This window comes from Varanus komodoensis, unplaced genomic scaffold (assembly GCF_004798865.1).
Source record: "Varanus komodoensis strain SLA01 unplaced genomic scaffold, ASM479886v1 scaffold6_1, whole genome shotgun sequence".
Taxonomy (NCBI): Eukaryota; Metazoa; Chordata; class Lepidosauria; order Squamata; family Varanidae; genus Varanus; species Varanus komodoensis.
In genome coordinates, this window is record NW_025336345.1 from 3,112,524 (window position 1) to 3,135,607 (window position 23,084).

Here is a 23,084-nt window from a genome sequence, read left to right on the forward strand (position 1 = left end):
CCGCTAGCATTTGACTGAAGGGCAGGGAACAAACACAAGTCACAAAGCTCAGTTTTCAGAGCCGCCCCAACCAGGACAGTGTCTGCAAACAGGTAAGATACCACTCTTGTGATGAGACTCTGCCACGGAAAATCTCCTGAGTGTCATAAAAGTTTCAAAACAATTTAGAGTTATGTCATCTTGACCACACTCACTAAATGGTGTTATATGACCAACATGTTTTATTTCACATTTTTTAAAAAAGTATGTCAGATACTATCATTTGGTTTTAAAAATTACAAATCTCTCAACACCTTTCCTTCTTCCTCATCATCACTATCAGTCACATTGACTTGCTGTACACTAGAGGGTGTGGATGGGGTTGCTGTAAAAACATTCTCAAGGGCCCCAATGTCCAGCTGTGGCATAGGGTTTAAGTATTCCTCTTCAGTCTGACTGTGGCTGCTGTAGTAGGATGTCCCTTCCAAGCTCTCGCAGCTATGGGAGTCTTCGCTATGTGTGTGCTCATCAGGGTACTCTCTAAAAGGATAGTCTCTGTTCAGAGCAGAAAACATTGCCTCGTGCTTTTGATACTGGTCTTCATAAAAGCCAAGGCATTCGGGCACGGAGCTGGGAAAATTTCCATAGCCAAATGGAGGACGACTGTACGGACACGTGCTGCAGTGGGACAAAGATATTTTGCCACGGCATAAATAAGAAAGTACATGTTAACCCTGGTATATTATTAAAGTCTGGAAACCAGTTACCCTAAGACAGGATTACTTTAGGCAGGAGACACCACCACAAATAGGTCACCCAAATATGGGAGTGTGTCACAAAGCTGAAATGTATATCCATGCGATAATGAAAAATAGAAGACCCTGGAACAACCCTTGGCTCTTTCAGCCAAGAGACAAGCTCAGTTCTGGAGAGGCCCTCAGGGGGTTGCATTCCAGTGGTGAGAAGCACACAAGGAAAATTGGGCAGGACCAAAACCACCAGCTAAAGCTCTTCAGTGAGCACCTAAGCCTTAAGGAAGGCATTTCAGCCCTTTAGAGTGGGGGAAAAGTACACGAACATCAGAAAACCCTCAAACAATCCTTTGTGTGGTGAAAGGGGATGGCACAAGAAGAAGGGATGATCATCCCATGAACCCTGGAGGGCCAGATTGTGACCCCAGGGTTGAGGTCTCCCACCTCAGTCCAGAAGGCCAGCTGATCCTGCCCACAGCAGCAGAGTTACGCAGTCACCAAGTGTCAACTTACCTTTTAAAGAAAACCTATTCAATTAATGAAATCAACCCTGCCTGTTGTTTAGAAGGGCAGATACTGGAGATTTGGCTATCTAATGAGAAGGACTCATTGGAGAAGACCCTAATGCTGGGAATGCTTGAAGGCAAAAGGAAAAGGTGATGGCAGAGGTTGAGGTGGCTGGATGGGGTCACTGCAGTGGTGGGTGTGAGGTTGGGTGGACTCTGAGGGATGGTGGAGGACAGGAGAGCCTGGAGGAATGTTGTCCATGGGCTCGCGAGGAGTCAGGCATGACTTTGCATCTAAACAACAACATTTAATTAATAAACTGACTCTGTGCCTATGCTATATCCTCAATGAGATTATTAGCTGCAAAAACTAGGTTCCTATTTTTTGGGGTGGTTACATTTTATTGTACTTTACTGAGTGTTAAGTTACCCTGAGGGTATTCATGCCAAAAGGCAGGACATAAATTGAATGAATAAATAAGCAATTATTATTCATTGGGAGCAGACCATTTAAGGCTGAAAAAAGTAAATGCCCGTAACCTGAACAGCAGCTGTACTGATTGGTAACCAGCAATCAATACAGCTCTGTTTAGACAAGTGTAATGTGTTTCCTGACCCAGTTAATAACCATGTAGGATCATTTGGGACCAGCTGAATGATCTTGAATAGTACTCCCATACAGACTGCACTGCAGTTGTCTAAATGGATAGCTTACGTATCCTTCCCCAAGATGAGGGTACTCATTGTCCCCTTTCTGAATTTTCACATGAGTAAGTTACTTTCCATGTTGCTCACACACTACAAACTTCAATGGCTCCCTTGCAGGCAGCAGGAAAAAGAGAAAGAATAGTCACCCAATGAAACAAAGAGCTTTTCTACACACGCATTGATTGGGTGCTCATCATTTCCTATCCACAGCGGTTTACAAATTGTTAAAACAATATCAAGGCCCTCCAGTTTTCTTTCTGTTTTTTAGAAGGGGGAAAATGCAGTATTGCTTTTAAAAGCCAAAGAAAACATTTTTCCATTGTATAATTCTGGTATACTACAGTGCCACCTAGAAGTTACATAACTGAAAAGCAGGAAAGGAAATGCTGTTTACACAGTGTTTAGATATCAATTCTGTGATGAAGCCAAAAGTAGATACAGTGGATTAACGGCCTTGTGCAGAAAAGCTCAACGAAATGGCCAGAGACAACAGAACCAGAAAGACAGGTTTTCTTTCTACAAGGAGAGAAGTGAGCTTAGGAGAAAAGTATAACAACGGTGTCAAGGTGGCAGATGGATGTAAAAGCATAAGCATGGAAAAGAATCCCTTTGGGACACTAAAATTTTTGATGAAAATTGTTTCAGAATGAAATAAACAGGCTTAGTATGAAAGGAAACAGGAGAAAGGGAGACAGGAGTGAAGAACATATATGTAAATTCACACTAAAACCTGTCGCTCTTTCTCTTGTACAAGACTTTGTAAGTTGCCTGGTAGCATATGTGCACTCATTTCAGAAAGCAAGTAAATGATCACATTACCTTGATGGGAAATAATGGGGTCCAGGTAAAAAGTAAGGATGATGAAATGAAAATCGAGGAGGTGCTCCAAACAGAGTGGCTGGATGACCGATGGGAGGAGGCTGGTAGACATGTGGGTGGGGAATGGGGGGCGCCTGCGGAATAGGTCCATTTCTAGAACAAGAAGAAACACCTGAGTACTCCTTAGGGGCTTGGCTATTTGAAACACTGTATCTGGGATGTGTGGTGCTTGTATTATTTGCGTTCCTGCTGGTGTTCTCAATCGAAATCTGTGCAGGTCTCTTTACAGAGCAATTTGTTCCTGAAGATACATGGTGAGCTTCTGCAGGTGAAGGTGCAGCAAAGCGCTGAGGCTGAAGCACGGGGCGAATTGGCAGGTTTGCGGTAGGGGCAGCCAGTGGTGCTGTGCTTCCTACACTTGACTGGAACAGCGTAATAGGGCCTGGATGCTGAGCAGAAGGAGCTGGCAGCTGGATAGTAGAAGGGGCTTCACCTTTGGAGAAGAGAAACAGGCATTAGCTGTAAGTTTCCACTGACAGTGTTCTTTCAAAAATGAAGGTTATTTTCTTACCTATTAAAACAAATGATAAAAGTTGGAAATTAATTTACAAATACACTTTATAATGTATCAAAAGACAATTTATCAGAAGTCTGTGCTTTGTAATCAATATATACAATCCAATTCTGAACAAAATTGTTATAGATCTGCATTGTCATGCTATATGATTACACTCTGACAAAAGATAAAGATCATTGTAAATGGGCATGCTCCCTTTTCATGATAACCCACCCTGCGAACCTGCTATACAGAGTTGGTTTTTCATGAAACAGTAAAAGATGATCAGGCTCACTGTCAGTTGTTGTAAAACAGGAATCTTTTATAATAAAGTTCCCAAAAGGTGAAAATAAAGCTCAATAATCATTTAGTGTAAAAGTAATAGCAAAATATCAATTAAATGAAAAGTGTTACAGCATTAAAGGCCATAATATAATGCAATATATATTTCTTTAAATGATGCAGGGCTTCTCCATATTGCTACTTTAAAGAAAAAGGATTGTAACATTATAGAGGTATGACAATATACCCCATAATGCTTTTTTACATGTCTTTTCCAGTCACCACCATGAGTCATCTTGCTAAAATGATGGTAACTGGGAAAGGCCCCATACTTAATTTCTAGTAAATATTATAGTTCAGCATTATATGGTACACACAATAACGATTGGTGTGTACCATATTGGACCAGTAAAATATTGGACTTAACTGCAAAAGGTATAGTGAATGTGCTCTGAGCTGTGACAGGCTCAGATGCCCGATGTCATCACTCATATCAAAACCACATCCCTTAAAGATGGAAGAGTGAGATGTATGGCACTAGTAAAGATGGAGCACAGTGAGATGTACATACAGAAAATGGATACTATCACCTGACAGTGTGAGAAGTCAAGTTTTTGCAACTTATAATGCAAATACTATTATTAGTGCTAGGAACTAGCACTAAGAAACACAAACCAAAACAGGACTGCAGAGGATTTGGCTCTCAGTGGTTTCCACTGAGTTGTATAAGATAAATTAAAAAGTTATAATATGGGCCACTGGTGGGCACCAGTGGTATGGTGAGGGGAATGCAGAAAAGCAGAGCTACTAGCTATCCTTCAGATGAAAAATGATATCACTACTGGAGTGACAGGATAATCAATGGATGGCACTTGTCCTGACAAGTGAATGAGGTGGTAACAAGGTATTAGGTATTACTATTGTTTGAGGCAGATCAGCACGCAGGAAACCAAATAATGAGGATAGTAATTTCCATTTCTTTGATGGAGTCTCTCTTCACTCTAGCACAATGATGGGAATTGTCTGGACTGCAGGGCAGTTTTGGCCAACTGGACCTCTGCAGAAGGTCCATTGAGGTCTCCACCAAAGCTCTGCCCAACTCTTCAGAAAAAGGAGGAGGAAGAGGGAAAGCAAGTCCATTGGGAGCTCCTGGCCCCGTCAGGAACAAGAACTGCTGTCTCACGACCTGTGGCCCTTCCAATGAATGACAGAGGACTCTCATTAGGGTGAGCCATAGGCTGCTTCCTCAAGGATAGGAGAGGGCACCATTAGCCAGTGGATGCAACCCTGTCATTATTCGCTGACTTTGAGAATGTCAGTTCCTCTTACCCTACGGTGCACTTCTGGAAGGGCAGGTCATGATAGTCTTGAGGGCCTCACCCAATTTTATGGATGTGGACTTTGCTAAGATCTTCCAGTTTCCCAATCATGCTAAGAAAGTCCCCATACCTGACAAAGGACTTGACAGCTCATTTCTTACTTTGCGGCTAGTCACATGTGAGATCAGTCCCTTGGGCATATTTCACCCAGATCCCCAGAGGCAGCTCTCCTTTGATCTTATCAAGACACCACCCCCCACCCCACAAATGAGCCCCAGCAGATTCTTCCCTAAGTCCACCAGGGTAAACTGTTTCCTGAGTACGAGGCCTTAGTGGAGCAGGTGGAAATAAAGTGCCCTTTTCAGCTTCAGCACAGGCACAGCCTGTGGTTTCAGCAATGCTGCTTCTCTATCTCTGGCAAACAGAGACATCCACTTGCTTGGACTCTGGCTGCGGGGTGGCTATGCTCCCTTAGCCTTGCTCATCCTCAGCCAAAGAGAAGTGGTATTCTCTATCCTGCTCCAGTAGCAGGGAAGTAATATTAACAAATAAAGTGATAAATTCTTTTAGTGTTGTTGGAGGGGTCACCCAAGCCAGCTTATCTTTGACAGCAGCATTCAGACCCACGAGGGAATGGAAGCATTGCGCTGCTCTGCTCCACTGGGTGTTGGCAGCTGAACAATGGAACTCCATGCCACCCTTGCCACAGTGAGTGGAGGGCCAGTCCTGCGGTTTGTTCCCAGTTTGCATCACCAGGAGGGCCTGCACCGAAGTATTCAGGTTGCCCCGTGTGGGACTGTTGGTTTCCAAAAGAAGCAATGTCCAGGCCAGACAAGAGGCTCACCATCAAGACAACCTCAAGTTGGATATATTTGAGGATACATTTATTCATTTAAATGTATACATTTGGATACAGACGTACAAGGCCTACCTGGGGAAGTGGCAAGCAGGGAGCCTATGGAGCACAATGGGACTGGGACATGGCAGCTGTGCTGCACAAAGTGACCACCTTAATCTGAAATGCCACCACCTGCACTTTCGGGACTTGCATCACACTGCTCATGTTTGCATTCAGTTGTTTTCAGCAAACTGTTAGACCGGAAACAGGGCAAGTCCACCATGACCCAGGCAAAAGGACCCCAAGGCAAGACAGTCCAGCACCATCCAAAGTGCAATAGTAAGTCCAAGCTGTAGTCATGGAACAGGCCAAAGTCAGGAAACAGGAATACACTGTGGATAACCAGGTAAGATTTAGGAGCAACAAGGTAAGGCAGGAATGGAATGGAATCAGGCAAGGTCCAGAATGCTGCAGAAATAGGCTACAACACTCAAGAGACCTGTGCTGTTCAGCCAGCTTCTGAAGGGAAGAGCTTGCTCTTAGTTTTTCCCCCAGAGCTACCAGGTGGTGCTCATCAAAGCCCTGAGAGCTACAGCAAAGTCTGGAACTAATCCTGAAACTACCAGGGTGGTTGCTCCAGTGCTTGACCAGTGGGAGGAGTACTAGTGCTGCTCAGATCCTGACAATAGCTATCTCCCAAAACTCTGTGCTCTCTTAACATGGATGGCTTGCACTTTTCCACTTTCCTAAGTACCTAATATCTTGGGAAATGGTGGAAAAATGGAAGACCTCTGACAAGAGTCAGGTCAGGAAGAACCCTCCTGCCACCAGAGGATCTTGCTGCAAAGTAGGTGATCCAATTAGCCACTTCTTTTTGACAGTTGTCAAGGGAAACTGAAATAAAACCTAATATGCTACAGCTTCTCTGGGTTAATGCTTATGGCAGGTGCCTGATGCTATTTCACAGTAGACAATCCCTAGGACACTGCTCATGCAAGACTTGGTGTCTTAGACCCAAGCGGGACAGACCGGGCAAATAACAAAGAGGTGACAAACCAGTGACAACCACTTCAATGTGCCACTTGGGCACCTGAAGAGGCAGTCACTAGCTGTCAAATTAGCAATGTCCAAAAAGTGATATGTGAACAAAGAGGGGAGGGGGACGGGGAGGGGGAGGGAAAAAAATGTGCAAAAAGGCTGATTAAAGTGGGTAGGGCAGCAAGAGTAGTGATAGTTCACCTGGAGCTAGCTTGGTAAGAACAAGGATTTTTGTTGCTTTTTCCAAGCAGATCACTAGATTTTTCCTGCAATGTATAATGGGGTTGGGTTGCCTGAGTTCGGACAACAGAGCAACCTATCATGGGTCCAATAACTCCTACAGCAAGTCACTGGCTGTTGGATGGCTTGTTGCCTTCAATCAAACCTACCTATGGAAAGCAGTCTGGATTCACATAATGCAAAAATCCAGTTGATTGGCATCCATGATTGGTTGCTGTTATGCAAATACAATAAATGCTTACTGTATGATCCCTGTCCACATGTCTATTAATACTCTCAAAGGAGTATTAATCAGTGAGGCAGAAATTACTTTTGCAGAAGCCATGTTGATTCTTTATTGTTCTATATGCTTACAAATTCTATCTTTAACAATCCTTTCAACCAATTTACCCAGAACAGATGTTAACTAATATGAAATTTCTCAGATCCCTTTTCCAAAACTGCTATTGCATTGGCCAGTCCCCAGTCCTCTGGTATAGATAGTGATCTCAGGGACATGAGGAAATTCAGGGACTGTCTGTACTTCCTTAACTCTACTGTTGTCCAAAGGTCCAACTGCCTCCCTAGCTGGTTTTCTGCTTCTGATATTTTTAAAGGATTATTTATTGCTAGCCTTGACATTGTTAGCAATATGGTTCTCAAAATACCTTTTTAATCTCTGCACGTCCTTTATGCAAACTCATGCTGCCTTTTGTTTTCCCCATGTGGAAAAGACTTCTGTTTTCTGAAGGAAGCCATCCCTTCCCTAATAGCTTCCTTGATTTTCCTCATTAGCCATGGCCTTGATAGTACCTCACTGATCTGAGGCAGGCATTCTAGTTGAACTTCTATTATTGAGGTTTGAATAACCTCAAAGCATTCTGAGGGGATTTAACCTTTTTGACTACCCCTTTGAGCTTCCTATTTACTGATTCGCTAATGTCAAAGATGTTTCCTCTTTTGAAGTAAAATTAAGTTAGCTTCAGCTATTGGACAGTATAAAAGGATGACGATAATGACGATGACGACAACTATGACAATGATAACAACGATAACAACTTGACAAATTTCCATCTGAAGTTATATTAAATCTGACAGCACTGTGATCACTGCTTCCAACTGGTTCAACATCACTTAGGGTCACCTCCCCTCTTGTCTGTTCCATGACCAGGAGTTCTGAAGCAGTCATTCAGGGCACTGAGAAATTTAATCTCTTCATAACTGGAGCATGGATCAATCCAGTCAATGCATGAGTCACTGCAATCATCCATTGTAACAATACAACCTTGTTTGGAGGCCCCCCATTTTTGTTTTCCTTCTCAAAATCAGTGTGAGTGTTCCGGTCTAGGGAATGCTAGTTCTGGACCCTCCTACTGTCACCCACAGTACTCCTGTGGAATAGTCTGTCCCTTTTAGGTTTCTGCTTGACACTACCTCCTCTTTGACATACAGGGAAACACCTTCTCCAAAATACTCTTCCTGTCCTTCTTATAGAAGAGCATATATCTGGCTCTTTATATTTTACCAGCTTTCCATAATGCCTGCTGAATCTAAGCTCTCCTTTAAAAACAGGCATTCCAGCGTTCCCAGTTATCTCCCACTTTCCCAGCTTTTGTGCAGTTTTCTCCCCATTCTAGAAGACAGAAATGCTCTTCCTAAAGCTTAAGAGCTTTAAGCTAAAACATGCTGCTCTGGTATTGACGGCATCTCTAAAAAGGATCTCAGTTGTCCAGCTGAAATGGGTTCAATACTCTTGCATCTGGGGTCATTAGGCTGGGTATGAATTCAACTGCTTGCTGAACCAATAACTTCTGAGGCAGTCTTTAAAAATTAAAATTTGGTTTCAGGAGGACAGAGGAAGAGATGTAGAGATTTAAAAGAGCTGAAGAGGGACTTCACCAATCTTCAGCATCTTTATATATTTTTGTTTGGGGAAACAGCAAAGGCCTAGATTTAGACAATTAGACTAACTCCTAGTTGCTCTACCGGAAGATGATTATGGACAAATTGGTGATGGGAAGAGAAAGGACTGGGAATCTTCTTTCATCTCATCTTACCTGACAGGCTTTTTACCAGTAATAACAATGATCAAACTTTGATCTGAGGATGATTAAACATTATATATCATTCTCCACACAATCCTAAAGAATTATAATTTGAAACAAAGTAAAATAAATAAGTCAAGTATAGCCACATCTTATCAAATTTATCTACTTGAAGGGCTTGTTAATAAACTTTAGTTTTTAATGGTAGTATCTGGTTGCTGCTTTAAGCATTATTTACTAATCACACTCTCAATAAGAAACAGATATATGTTCTGTGTAGTTCCTATCATTTAACGTTTAAAGAACTCACATAAACTATTGGAATGAACTCACAGACTGGGTGTCCAATGCTGTTCTGTACGTTGGGTATGACCACAGAATAGGTAGGTGATCGGAAAGGGTAAATGGTAGTTGGATTTGTAGTAATAATATTCTGAGATGTCCCAGTAAAGACAGTGGAGGCTGTCATTGGGCTAGTTGCAATGATATTCTGAGTAGTGCCAGAGAAAACAGTAGATACTGTCAATGGAAACCGCTTCCTTTTGCCAGGCCGTGGTTGGTAAACCCAACCTGTGGGAATATAAAAGTATGCTCGCTGAAACATTATGGACTATTTTCTTTCACATATTGCTATATATTAAAAACATGCAAATCCAGGGACACAGTTTACCTTTAAAATCATAATACAAACAAGATAATGGCAAAACCTCTTCTACAGATTTGAATATGAAGACTATATTGACAAAGCAAGCCTGTAATAATAGTGTGAGCTTAGGAAGGCTTGCAGGCTTCCAGAGAGAGAGACTACGAGAGAGGGAATTTTCTACTTGCAACACCCCTTCTTCTTTCCATTAATGTTAGTCCAATTGATAGCCCAGGCCAATTCTTGCTTCCCTCAACAATTGTGTAATTTTTGCTTTGCATGTTTTTTTACAGCGTTAAGTAAGTAAAATTAAGAGTCTTGGCATTATTAGTAAATATGTTCTAGGTATATGATTTGCATGGTTGACAATGAGTAACATGAAACCAAGAAAACAAAGGGGTGAGGATAGGGATGTGAAACATATATAGTTTACTTTTGGAAAAGCCTGCAAAGATGAACAGCTATTTGGAGTTGTAGCATAAAAAAAAATGTTCATGTTGGAATGTGTTTTCTATTAAGCATACTTCAGTTTCCCTTATTTACTCTCAACTATTTATCAACTTTAAATAACATCAGTGAGAATGGTTATGTATTAAAAAGATAGGGGTAATGCCACCCACCCATTTATTTATGCAATTCTGAATATGCCCCACTTACCATAGTGGGAAAGTCTATTACTACTATTACTAAATGATTATGGCTGCACCAGTGCGTATTTATTTATTTATTTAAAGTTTTTATATGCTGTCCCCTTGCTACGTAGCCTCGGGACGGCTCATAGAAAGTAAGCCTATATATGGCTATATATACCTGTATCATGACTAGAATGCCTTTGGAATAATGCCACATGTAAATGACCCATCCCTAGTCCTGCCCAATGTTACGCCTCACTACAGTTTTATTTAACAATGCTGGATCATCTTTGAAGAGGTTGGCTAGAGTATAGATGCCATGATCTGGCCTAGCTACCAGCATCAAATCCCAGCATGTTGCTGAATTTTCCTTGATGAAGAGCAGGATGTGGTTTGAAAGGTCCTGTACCTTAGTATAATGTACTAAAATAAGTCAGCTTTTGGAATTAGTGATTTATGGTAGATGGTTTTAAAGAATTTTAAGCTTGCTTTACTATAGGCTATGCTGTAAAAAAATAAATGTGCAGAATTCATGAATCCAATGTAGTTATTTAGTACAATTCTTTGCAGTAACTCATATCATCATGCTGCCAAACTTGTTTTTAAACATTCAGAGGATGAGCACTGTCAGGGACAGTGGGAGTGACAAAAACAGCTGCTTTAAGAAAACCTGCAGTGTTGTGCATACTTTTTTCATTGTATTTTCCTTCTAGCATTCTCTTTGCCAGGTAGATACACTAACATCATCTTGTCGAAGATGTACAAAATGCTGATTATTAGCTGATCAGAACCCTCTGATGGAATGGTTTCCCTTTCTCCCTTACAGTCCTATAAATAAACTACACCCACTCCTGCACCAGAACTTTGGAAGACCCTCTGGAGCAGCTGTGGAAGGCATGTATGGGGCTGCAGAGGAGAGAGGAGCAAGAGAAAATTCCATTATGCAAGCAGAAGTCAACTTTTGCAGCACTGGATGTAAGTCTATAAATAACATAAAAAGTTGCCCCAAGTTTTTATTTATATATTTAATTCCACTTCTGTGCCACCCCATAACCCGAAGGTTCTCTGGGCAGTTCACAAATGCTTAAAACAGCATACAATACAATTGAAAAAACAATTAATAAAGCAAATAAAATAGATAGAATGGTAAGATAATCCACTGTTGACAAATGTGTTTAAAAAATCTATTTTGTACCAGGAAATTCTTCTCTGTGCTTTTCTTTAATCTTCTGAGCTTCATCATAATAAGGCTTCTTTTGCTCTTCTGTTAGCTTGTTCCACTCCAATCCAAGCTGAACGCTTATTTCTGCATTATTCGCAGCAGGGTTAGCTTTGGCTAATGCTGGTCGGTGAATTCTTGCCCATACCATAAATGCATTCATAGGACGCTTGACATGACCATCTCTATCTTTGCTAAATGGAGTATCTGGTATCCCTAGAATGAATAAATATTAGTGGGTAGCCACAATAAGTACTATCTTGCCTCGTGCAAACTGTGTACTTAAAAATAATGACTTTGCTAGCAGAAACCCTGAAACTAATTCCATGAAACACGTAAGTTTTTCTCTTGTTTCTCCTCAAACAGCAACTTCCTTATACACACAAAGCAAACCGCCCTTTGAAACTGAGGGATTTTTCAGAGGCAGTATAAGATATGGCAAGGGGTTGGGGGTCTACTTTTCAAAAAATGTTGAACACACCATTGGTTCAGTTCAGGCCTCTTCAGTTATCATCTTTGAGTCTAATTAGACCAGAAAATGCAGGCCAGTGATTAGATGTCCAGCTTAAGTAAGATAAGACCCCAGTGGCCTATCTAGTGTAGCATTTTTCTCCACAGTATTTTATTATTATTATTTATTTTATTTAGGACATTTATAGGCCGTCCATCACTTGTGTCTCTGGACAGCTTACAATATAATCTAAATCCTAAACAAAATAAATTAACGATACCATGAATGAATACATAAAATAGAATACTTAAAATAAGTTAAATAAATAAATAAATATACAATTAAAATCAATTAACATTAAAATATTGGTTAAATAAAAAGGTCTTGACCTGGCACCAAAAAGCATATAATGACAGTGCCAGGCGGACCTCCCCAGGGAAGCACATTCCATAGTCGGGGTGCCACTACAGAGAATATGGGAAGACCATACACAGGACACAATCTCAATAGTACCTTCCCATGTTTCTCAGCATCTATTATAAAGGAGAATACTGCCTCTAACCATACGGCACATGTCTATCACAATTTTCTATTCATCTAGAGATCCTGATTGGCTACAACATGGGATATAAATATCTTAAATAATTTTGGGCCATTGATAGCTTTATCCTCTCTGTATTTAATTCTCCTTTAAAACTGTCCAAGTTTGTTGACCACTTCAACTTTCTTTTTAAAATTTTGTTTTAGTAGCAGTAAAGGTTGGGGGGGGGGGCAAAAAAAATAAAAATGCAAGTAAAAATTACAAAGAAACACCAAGGAGTCTTAATCAAATGTTACATAAAATGTCAAAGGTATTTTTAAACTGTAAATCAAGAATTACTATCCTTTCTATTCAGTCACATTTTTTGCACTTAATTAAAATTCACTGCAGATTTTTTCTGCTGTTATTATCCCCATTAAAAAGAAGTTGTGTGTAATACAATTTCCGCTTAACATTTTCTTTGGCTGATTATCTTTTTACATGATTAGTTTTAACATTACTACATAGTCAACTGACTTATTTTTCTAGTCTTCAATGATTAAATTTCTTCTGCTTTCCATTTTAAAGCAGTTTTGACTCTAGCCACAATTATCATATACTTAAGTAGCTCTATTCATCTAAAGTCAACTTACTATATAACAAAGCATCAGAACAAGAGTTAATCTCTGACAATATTTTCAAGAATTTTATTCCATTTATATAACTCTCCTTACTATAATGGCGAAGCACTGGTTTTAATGTTAATCTCTGACAATATTTTCAAAAATTCCACTCCTTTCATATGTAGATTTTTCTATAAAGCATGTTGTACATAGCAGAGTTTCCACTTATCATTAAATTCTTTGGCTGATTTTCTATTTACATAATTACTCGGTTTTGACATTACCTCATAGTCTGCTAATTTATTTTTCCAGTCCTCAACAGGTGGGTTGAGAACTGGAAAACCACTTTATCTTATGGCAGCAAATTACAATAGATCACCATTGTGCTGCATAAAACAATTCCCTTTATCATCACTGAAACTCCCACCATGAAAATTAATTAGATGAATCTAGGTTCTACTATTGACAGAGAAAGAAACCTTATCTTTCAAAATTGCAGCATTTGGGAGGGCTATTATCTGTTTACTCAAGATTTTCCTATGTAAGTTGCACCCCAAGATGTATTTGCCCCATTTACAGGGCAAACTTATATATGTAAGTTCTACTGTGTTCAATTAGCCTTAATCCTTAGGTGCAGTAAGACTGCACAGGATCCTATTGTATCTTTTCCTAATGAGAATTCACAGCTTTTAAAGAGATGAGAAATTTGATCACATCTAGTTTGGTCCTGTTAATATTTTAGGAACCTTCAAGGTTATCCTACTTATGCAACTTCTATGAAGAAATTGAGAATTGCTACTGGAAAAGATGCTGGAAATCTAGGAAATGTGTGGCAAGATCATACAACAGTGGATTCTTATAAGAAAATATCATTTTTCAGCACCTTGATATAAGAATACTTTAGGCCCAACTGATACGAATGGAACATGATAGGAAGCAAACTGTGCCCACAGTAACTTAGTCTGTTTGGATAAGTCTTAACAGTGTAATGAAAACTGATTTTAACACTTTTTTAAAGTTAATTACAGATAATGTTCCCTACTTAACATACCAGATATTATTGTATTTGCTTTTTAAAGTAGTTCTTTATTATGCAAAATAGTTATAAATATTGGTACTTCCAGATGGGTGGATTCTAGCAAAACCAATAAAAAGACATTGTGCAGCTATTCTGTCTTTCCCTCCTTAATGGATTTACAGTAACAAAAAAGACAGAAGATGCAGTGGGCATATATAGATTAATTACAAATGAAGGACGATGATGTCTGGATGCTTGTAACATTTTGTGAATGTGTTAAAGCAATTACACAACAGAAAGCTTCAAATGGAACCACTCTGAGATAAATTAGTGCATATGGCAGGGCTGGCCAGACTTGCTCAACATAAGAGCCACATAATAAACTCAAAGAGCCACATGTGGCTCCCAAAACTCTATTTGGCCACCCCGGCATAATGCAAAGCCTATATATTGCAAAGATCCCTCAAGATGAAGCGGCTCTGAACTAGGTACACAAAGAAACTATTCTCTTTAATAAGAGCCATACCAGCAGGTTTTGTGAATAGCGCATGCACATTCCACCAAACAGCACTTTATTTTCCCCCAGGAGATACAAAAGGAAACCATTCACTTATTTGACGGAAACCAAATGGATGTACTTGGGATCACTACTGTGGCTAAACCTGCTTCCTGAGTCTAGTAGCCCAACTGACTTTTAAAGTCCTATCTGTACACCTCTATCCTAGGTGGTGTTTCTTAGTCATGCTAGTGGTGGATTCTTGGGAACTGTCTTTTAGAGTATCAAGTGCTTTCTATTTCATATGTGGGAGTAAATGTGCATAAGATTGCAGCTTTAATCCCGTAGCTCCTTTTAACAAGTGGTACTTACCAAAGGAAATATGCCTAGGATTGTGTTAGGCCGCAGTCCAATGCACAGCTACCTGGGAGTAAATCACACTGAACTCATTGGCTTGGATCCTGTGAAGAGAAGGGACTCCAATCCAGCAAAGTATCCTGCTTCATAGAAGGGGGATAAATTTCAGAAGCCATGGGGGAAATGGGAATCAGCAAAAATCACCTTCTCTCTTCCACCAAAAAGGTTATCTTGTGGGCAGATAATCCTCTCATGCAGAGTTAGGATCTAAGCCAATAAGACTTACTTTAGCTTAATTACACCGCAATGTCTCTTGGTAACATGTGTGTTGTTTTCAAATAAGCAAGCAGAGCATAAGGAAGCAACAACTGTTATTGATTTTACTATTCCTGGTGATTGTTTTGTTTTTGTAATCCTTGTTACATTCTGAATGCACTTGAGATTTCTGGGTCATTAAGGAAAACAACTCTACTCATTAAGGATCATTTTTTACAACTATGCATAATTTGCCTTGTGAGACCACACTGATAGGTGCATTGATACTAACAAGGCAGCAAAACGTAAAACTATATATACAGACAGATTGGTCTTGTTGGGAGCCTGTTGTATATTTAGTTATACATAGGTTCAGCAGAGGTAAGCATTAAACAGTGGATTTGGTTTAGAGGTTGTTGCCTGCATCTAGATCCATAGTGAGTTTATAACAAAAGGTAAAAAGCTTTATTTACTCACAAACAATCCATATGTGATTTGCATGCAGAAAAGAGGCTGGCATGCCCACACACAATATCTTGGTTCGGAAAGAGAGTCAATTGTTAGTTAAGAAGGAGAGAAGAACATGCTTCTGCTCTCATGGAAAGAGAGAACAAGAGAGATTGGGGGGGGGGGGTCATATGGCTCTTTTGCCTTTCCAGGTGAGATGGGAGGAGAAAGGGGGCAGTTAAAAAACACAGATGAAGTAGAGAGGTCAGTTGCATTTTGTCTATGAAATTAACCCTTTTCTCCCCACTCTGGTTAATAGGCAGAACCATGCAGTGTTAATTTAGGCAATGTTACATATACCTAATGTCCTTTCTTAATGTTGCATGCATTGATTTCTTCAAGTCTCCGTCTGTTCTGAAGGCTGAAAAAACGATTTCTGGGCAGTGACTTTTTCGTAGTCTTTTCTATATATGTGCTGGAATCCTTTTGCAACCCTCCTTGCTGCATTCTATGTTGCTGCCTACATTTTATTTTGTGCTTGATTACCTTTTGTGCAGGTAGCAATTCAGCTGAAGCTTGGGTTCTGTTTTTCTTTGGAGCTTCTATTTCCTCCTGTGCTGCTCGCCTTCATGTGTTGCCCTCAGTATTAGGCATTGCTTCTGTTGGTAACACCAACCTGGCAGTGTAGTAAAAGCCTGGTACAGGAATTCCTTTGTTGGGTCTTGTGGCACGTCTGAGCCTTTGTTCTGAATTTGTGGTTGCCGTTGGTACATCTCCCACAGCCCTTATTCCTGCTGGGATGTACTTGGTGTCTACTGCATTTGGTGCATCACCTGACTGACCTAGATTCTTATCTGGATGGATCTGTGGAAACTCCAGAAATTTGAAGAATTGCCCTGGGTCATTTGGTTCTTCTCAGTCATCAGTGTGGCACCACTTCTCAATCCTGAGCACTCATCAAAGACTGAAACATGCCTTATGAGTAGTCACCAGTCTCTGAATACATCCCTCCAGAGGCCTTGCTTCCAGGGGAATAACCAGCAAAGATAGGACCTTTTGTTTTGGGGTCCAGCCTGCCTCTTTTCTCCTGGAATGAAGCTGCATGCACTGCATTCCAATACCCTTAAATGGCTTAGGTTTAGTGCATTCCCCATATGGTGTTTGCATTGTTCCACCCCTCCTATTGTGGAGGCAGTTTGATGTCATTATAAGCTTCTCTGCACCATTTATTGGGGAGGCCTAAATCTATGAGAAGGCATAGCATTTTATCCACAAGAGATCTGTTCTGTTTTTCAGCTGATCCACTCTGCTCAGGGGTGTAAATATCAGAAGTTCTGTGATTTATCCCCTTCTCAGTTAGGAAAGCTTGTGAGCTACGTGACATGTATTCACTGCCATGATTCATCTGAATCACTTCAGGTGCTCTTCCAAATTTGTTGGTCATCATTGCCACAGAACATTCTAGCATCTCTGAGGTTTCACTTTTGCCTGCAAGAAGGTAGACCACTGAATACATAAATCATTTAAAAACGGTCATTGCATACAATTTACACCACTAGAGGGCACCCATCCAGAACTATACTAGCATATAGCATATTTCTCACGGTATGGTAGAAAACTGAGTCTCAGTCCTTTTGTCTTAATGCAGCACACACATTTCTCAACTTTTTAACTTGCACTGTCTTATCTTGATGCCTGTAAGGTCTTTATTTTAAAAATCATCTTGGGATGGTAATGTCCTAAATGCTTGTGCCACAACTCCACAATTTGTGTCTTCTGCACAAGTGTCTTCTGCGTGCTTCCTCTGGCCATGTGCACTTGTTCCCCTGTGGAACAACTGCTAGGAATTTTCAGAAGCAAAATCAAGTCCCTGGCCCAGAATGTTGTTAGGAACCTGTTGTATATTGGTTTGGCAGATGTAATCATTCAATGGTGCATTTAGTTAAGCTGCTGTTGCTTGCACCTAGATCTATCAATCTACACTGAAGGCTTACAACAAAACATTAAAAATGTTACAGAAAAACAATCCGTATTTGACTTGCATGAAGGAAAGCCTCTATTTCCTCCTGTACTGCTTGCCTCCATGTGTTGGTATGTTCATTCAGGATATTTTGATTCAGGAGGAAGTTCCATTGTTAATTGAGAAGGAGAGAAGAACATGCTTCATTCATGGTGAGTGTACGTGTGGGGTGGTCATGTGACCCTTCCAGGTGAGGTTAGGGGCAAGAGCAACCCAGATCAAGTAGAGACGTTGGTGGTATTTTGTCCATGACATTAACCCTTTTCCTCCCATTCTAGTTAATGGACAGAGCTATGCAGTGTTAATACACACAATGTTCCATAATATTAACAAGTCTTCCCCATGCTGATTCTGTCCAGAAGTTTGGACAATGACTCTCACAACTGGCTGAGAGAGCTAGAAATTATGAATTATCATGCCTTCTTTTCAGGGACTAAGATGACTGTGGAAAAATATTGGGCCCAAAACTTTTCCTTCTTTGTTTAAATTTTGGCAGACATTTCAACAAATTTTGTTTCTGAATGTACAGATTCAGAAACAAGTAGGTTTATAGGATCTGGTAGGTGGTTTAATTTTCTTTAGGAATCATAAGAATAGCAATTTGTTTTCCAAAATAGATATAGAGATATCCAGTTAAAAGACTGTTTATTACTATTTCAAGAGCCATTGTTCTCTGAAATATATTTCTATATATACAAAGTTTATTTAAATGATGAACTGACAGATCCCTTGAAACACAGGGATGGAAGTGTGGAGTGCTGTGTTTACATAATATAGGGGATGTAATGCTATCCTATGATAGGCTCATTTTCAAAGGAAAGTGATCCTATTAACTTGGTTTTACTGTGTAAGTTATCTTTTTTTAATACTCTATTTGTAGGATATATTTTGATTCATGGTAAGTTGCAAGGATATTCACAATAACAACCCTAATTAGAAATTTAATTCCATAACTGAAATAATCTCAAGATTTTGAAACTTTGTTCCAAAGAAAAAATAATTTTAATATAAGGAATTATCAAGTGATTGCATATAATTTGAATTGACTCCATGTTACATAAGATTTCAGTGTACTGAAGTGAGATTTATGGAGCTTTCAATGCCCCTTTGTTTTGCTTTTTGATACTAGAAACAAAACTGATATTAGAAACAAAAGAGGTTTCCTTATGCTGAGACAGACCACTAGTTTACTAGCCCAGTATTGTCTGCTCTACACTGAATGGCAGTAGTTCTCCAGAGTTTCAAGTTGGTGTAATTCCTAGTCCCTACAGGAACTGAACCTGCTAGGTCCTGAACCTTGGATATTTTGCTTGCAAAAGATGTGCTCTATTACTGTGCTATTGTGCCTTCCCATTCAAATTACCTGCTTTATACATTTTTAGAAGATCTGGCATAAGAGGTCTATTTATTTACTAATAAGTAGTAAATTGTAATTACACCCTTGTAATGGGTGTGAAGAACTGGTTGGAGTGAAGGTTAATATAGTACACCAGTGGTGGTGAAGCTATGGCACGCGTGCCACAGTGGGCACACAGAGCCCTCTCTGTCGACACGCAAGCCAAGTTGCCCCAGCATTGCGCCAGCAGCTGAGGATCAGATAACAGAGCACATAGGGGCCATGCACATGCTTGGAAAGGAGTAGTGGTGCCAGGCGATGATGTCACAAGCTGCGACTCCTTAACTGCAACTTGTCCTTGCTTTCACATGGCTGCTCAGTGCACTGCCAAGGAGATATATATATTTGCTTGGACTGTCTGGGAGTTGTTTTTTCTAAACTAAAACCTCAGTATTCAGGTTTTATTGCAGTGTTGGCACTTTGCAATAAATAAGTGGGTTTTGGGTTGCAGTTTGGGCACTCAGCCTCTAAAAGTTCGCCATCACTGTACTAGACTGCATTGATCTGGTTATATGATCAAAAAAAGCCACAGTGGCTTAGTGTCAGTTGAAGTCCATGCAAGTCCTCAAATAATCCATAGGATGCTATATTTGAAATCTGTTTAGCCTTCCCACAAGTTGGGGGTATACAGTGGTACCTTGGCCCATGAACGCCTCAGTTCACAACCAAATGGGGTCGCAAACAGAAATTTCTGAAAAAAATTGCCTCAGGTCACGAACTTCGCATCGAGTGACGATTGTGAACGCGCCCACAATCACTTCTGTGTCCCCCTACCTCCCGATCCGCCCGTGATCGCGCACGTGCAGGGATGACAGGTGCAATCGCAGTCGTGTTGGGGCGGGGGGGGGGGGATGGCTGTTAACGTTGTTGTTCTTTCTCACTTTGCTTCAAATTGTTGTGATTAAAAAAATAGTTACAGAACAGATTAACCTTATTTACACTGAACCTTATGGGGAAATTTGACTTGGCTCATGATCAATTTGGGTCATGACCAGAGTCCTGGAACAGATTAAGTTCGTGAGCCAAGATACCACTCTATAAGCTACACTGGCAGTGAGTACATAAATCACACCCCACACTCACCATGGCTCCTAGCAAGCCATGGTGGTTTAAGCAACAGTGGGTTGGTTGTTTGATGGAGTGGCGTGCCTGATACACTAGCTGCTGAGGCACTTGGGCAGCCAGGTCTTGCAGCCATCCTGCTTGAGCAATCCTGTGGGCAGCTGGTCTGCCACCATGTGTATGGAGAGCAGAAATAGACAGACCTCAGGTCTGCTTCTGCATGGCTTTTCTTATGTTATTAACGCAGAGGCCGCTTAACTATTATGAGCCCTGCATCTCTGTTGCAAGGCAGGATGGGGAACCCCCAGTCTGCAGTAGCTTGTTCTGGAGGATGAGGGGAGTGTGGAGGCAATCCTAGCTCCATACTCCTCCCACCACCTTCTATTGGATGCCCACAATCCTCTGAGTTAAGAGGTTTACAGGGTTGACACCCTGAGTTGTGATACTTATTTTTCAAAGAAACCAGTACTAAACCAACAATATTTTTGGTTGGCTCCTATCCTAAACTATCCTATCCAAACTATCCTAAAACCTGTTTTATCCAAACTTAAGCTTGTCAACTTATTTTTAAGTAAATACTTCAAGTAGTTAGAATATAATGTAAAACATAATACATCCTACTTATCTTACTTACCTATGAGAAATCGTACATGTCCATTACAAAGGATGATGCTGGGACCAGAATAAAACTTAGAAATAGCTAAAGTGACAGATTCCAGAAGAATAACTATGTTGCCTTGTTGCAGCCAAACACTATGGTTTTTATCCAATATTTCTGATGTGTTTCTGCTTGTTCTGTTGTGCAAAAGCAACCCTGGAAACAAGTAGAAACATTCATTTCCAGATTGGGACAGGACAGCGGAGTTTCTGTCTGCAAGCTCAGCAGAATTTGCCCTGTTCCAGAAACTAGTGTTTCTGGTTGCTTTTTAAATGGCTAACACTAATTTGTGCTAGCAGGTCTGGAGGAATTGGGTACAAACTAAAAATTCCAGTCTTGCAGAATCATAGAGCTAGTGTGGTATAGGGATTAGCATGCCTCACTTCTGAGAAGGAAGTTAAACGTTCCTATTCATGGTCAAGTATGAAGCTTATCAGTAACTCTAGGTTACTCAATATATCTCTCAGCTTTACATACCTTGCAGAGTTGCTGTGAGAATAAAAGTGGGGATATACTTTTTCATAGCTCCAAATTCCTTCAGTGAGAGGTACAATAAATAAAATAATTAATACCTAACAGGTTTATTGTGTTATTGTCCGTTATGGACTTTTGAAGCAGAGTCTAGTCCATGAAAGTTGATGCCCTCAAGCTAGCTTTCAGAGAAGCTACAACAGAGTTTGTTGCATCTTATTCTGGGGTTGAAAGAGCAGCTAATCTCTGTGCATCAGTTCCAAATGCACACACAAACACACACACAAAGAATAGATTTTTCTGTTGGTATGGCTCTACCACTGGTAGTTCCAACAAAGGTAAGAAAAATCTTATACATGAAATTTTGTGCAAATTCCAACTCCATAAACTTTATCTTACAACAGCTAGACAATGTCACATGCAAGCAGTTCTTACCTGCATAAGCTGTATTGTATTTCTATATTTAAACAAAAGTTGAGAATGAAAAAGTAGTGATGCAATTAAATATACAAGAAGAGTTTTACCTCAGATCTTACTTATGCATTAAAAATAAGTAAAGGGAAAATTGTAAGCATTTGTTTCGGTTCCTATGTAATACCTGCATCTGAAGGTAGCACTGTGAGAGGCACATCTTTAGTTTCAATTTTCACTGAAGGCTCGAGCAAGGACTGCATTTTAAGGGGTACTTGAGCCACTGGCACTTTAGTCACTCTTATGAGCTCAGATGGAGGAGGCCCCTGAAACTGGATTCTAGTCCCTGGAGGGACTGGATGGAGTGTAACGGGAATCTTCAGCTCTTGCGGTTGCTGTGCCCCAAGAGGTTGAGGCAAACTAACATCTTTGCTGACATGAGCTGGGCCGTTGGAGGATGGATGAGGCTTGGATGCCGCCTCTTCCCTCCCCTTGCAGTCCTCCTCAGGAGGCTCCACCAGTTCAGTTTTGATGGCACCTTCAATTCCAGAAACCAAGGCTTTGGCATCACAATTTTCTTTCCTGTCTCCCTCTTTCTTGATCTCCTCTGGCTCTTCTACTTTCCCCAACTGGATTTCCCCTCCTGCCTTCAAATTGCTGCTGCCATCCTCCTTCCCTCCTCCATGATTTGCAGCAGCTTTGAGTTCCCCTCTCTTTTTCTTGCTGCTGCTACCTGTCAAGAGGGACAGGCTCTCCTGCTCTTCAGTTTTCACTTGCAACACCTTGTGCAAACTGTTTTCTTCCTCTTGGTGCTGCTTTTCAGAATCCCCAGGTTCCAACCCAATGACAGGCTGGGCGACCTGCCTGCCAAAACAAGCCTGGTCCTCCAAGATATGTAGCTGCTGCTCTTTACAGGAGGCGCCTTCCCCAGACAGTGGGGGCTTCTGCTCCCTGTGCAAGGCATTTTGCTTGGGGGATAGGGGGTGCAGGAGGTGGTGCTGGGGACCCTGCTTAGAGGGGAAGAGCAGAAGGTGGGAGTCCCTGGCCCCGTGTCCCGGTAGAGAGTGCAGGAGAAGGTGGTCCATGCGGGGAGTGCCCTGCCAAGCCGCGGGATGCAGGAGGCGGTGCTGCTCCCGGGGGGGTTCCTCCTGCGCCCCCTTTTCCATGCTGCAGCCCGCCCCTGAGCGTGGGATTGTTGGGGATTGTGAGCTCAGTTCTCGCCCTCTGTTACTGCCCGTTTGTTTCCTGCGGTTGGTTTGCAAACGTTCTCCACTCCCCCTCCCCCGAGGTGCACGCGCCGCGGCAGACCCCGCCCTCCGGCTCTCGGGGAGCCACGCGCCACCC

The 23,084-nt window shown here is 41.1% G+C and overlaps 1 protein-coding gene across 1 annotated transcript; it reads right to left on the reverse strand.

Annotated features, from left to right (window-relative positions):
• Window positions 1-275: 275 nt before the first annotated feature.
• SOX30 (SRY-box transcription factor 30) lies at window positions 276-22,906 on the reverse strand. The gene is made up of 5 exons (XM_044451011.1): window positions 21,928-22,906; window positions 11,532-11,771; window positions 9,395-9,631; window positions 2,765-3,257; window positions 276-657 (listed from the first exon to the last, which is right to left on the reverse strand). The coding sequence occupies exons 1-5, from the start codon at window positions 22,904-22,906 to the stop codon at window positions 276-278; spliced, it is 2,331 nt and encodes a 776-aa protein (XP_044306946.1).
• Window positions 22,907-23,084: the final 178 nt, after the last annotated feature.

What these genes read in the sequence shown, in the direction of transcription:
- SOX30 (XM_044451011.1), bottom strand. Translation starts at nt 22,906, where the DNA reads ATGGAAAAGGGGGCGCAGGAGGAACCCCCCCGGGAGCAGCACCGCCTC. An exon ending in GCACAGAGAAGAATTTCCTG is followed by an intron (nt 9,632 to 11,531) that starts GTACAAAATAGA and finishes ATATTCCCACAG; the next exon opens with GTTGGGTTTACCAACCACGG. An exon ending in CCCCATTATTTCCCATCAAG is followed by an intron (nt 658 to 2,764) that starts GTAATGTGATCA and finishes GTCCCACTGCAG; the next exon opens with CACGTGTCCGTACAGTCGTC.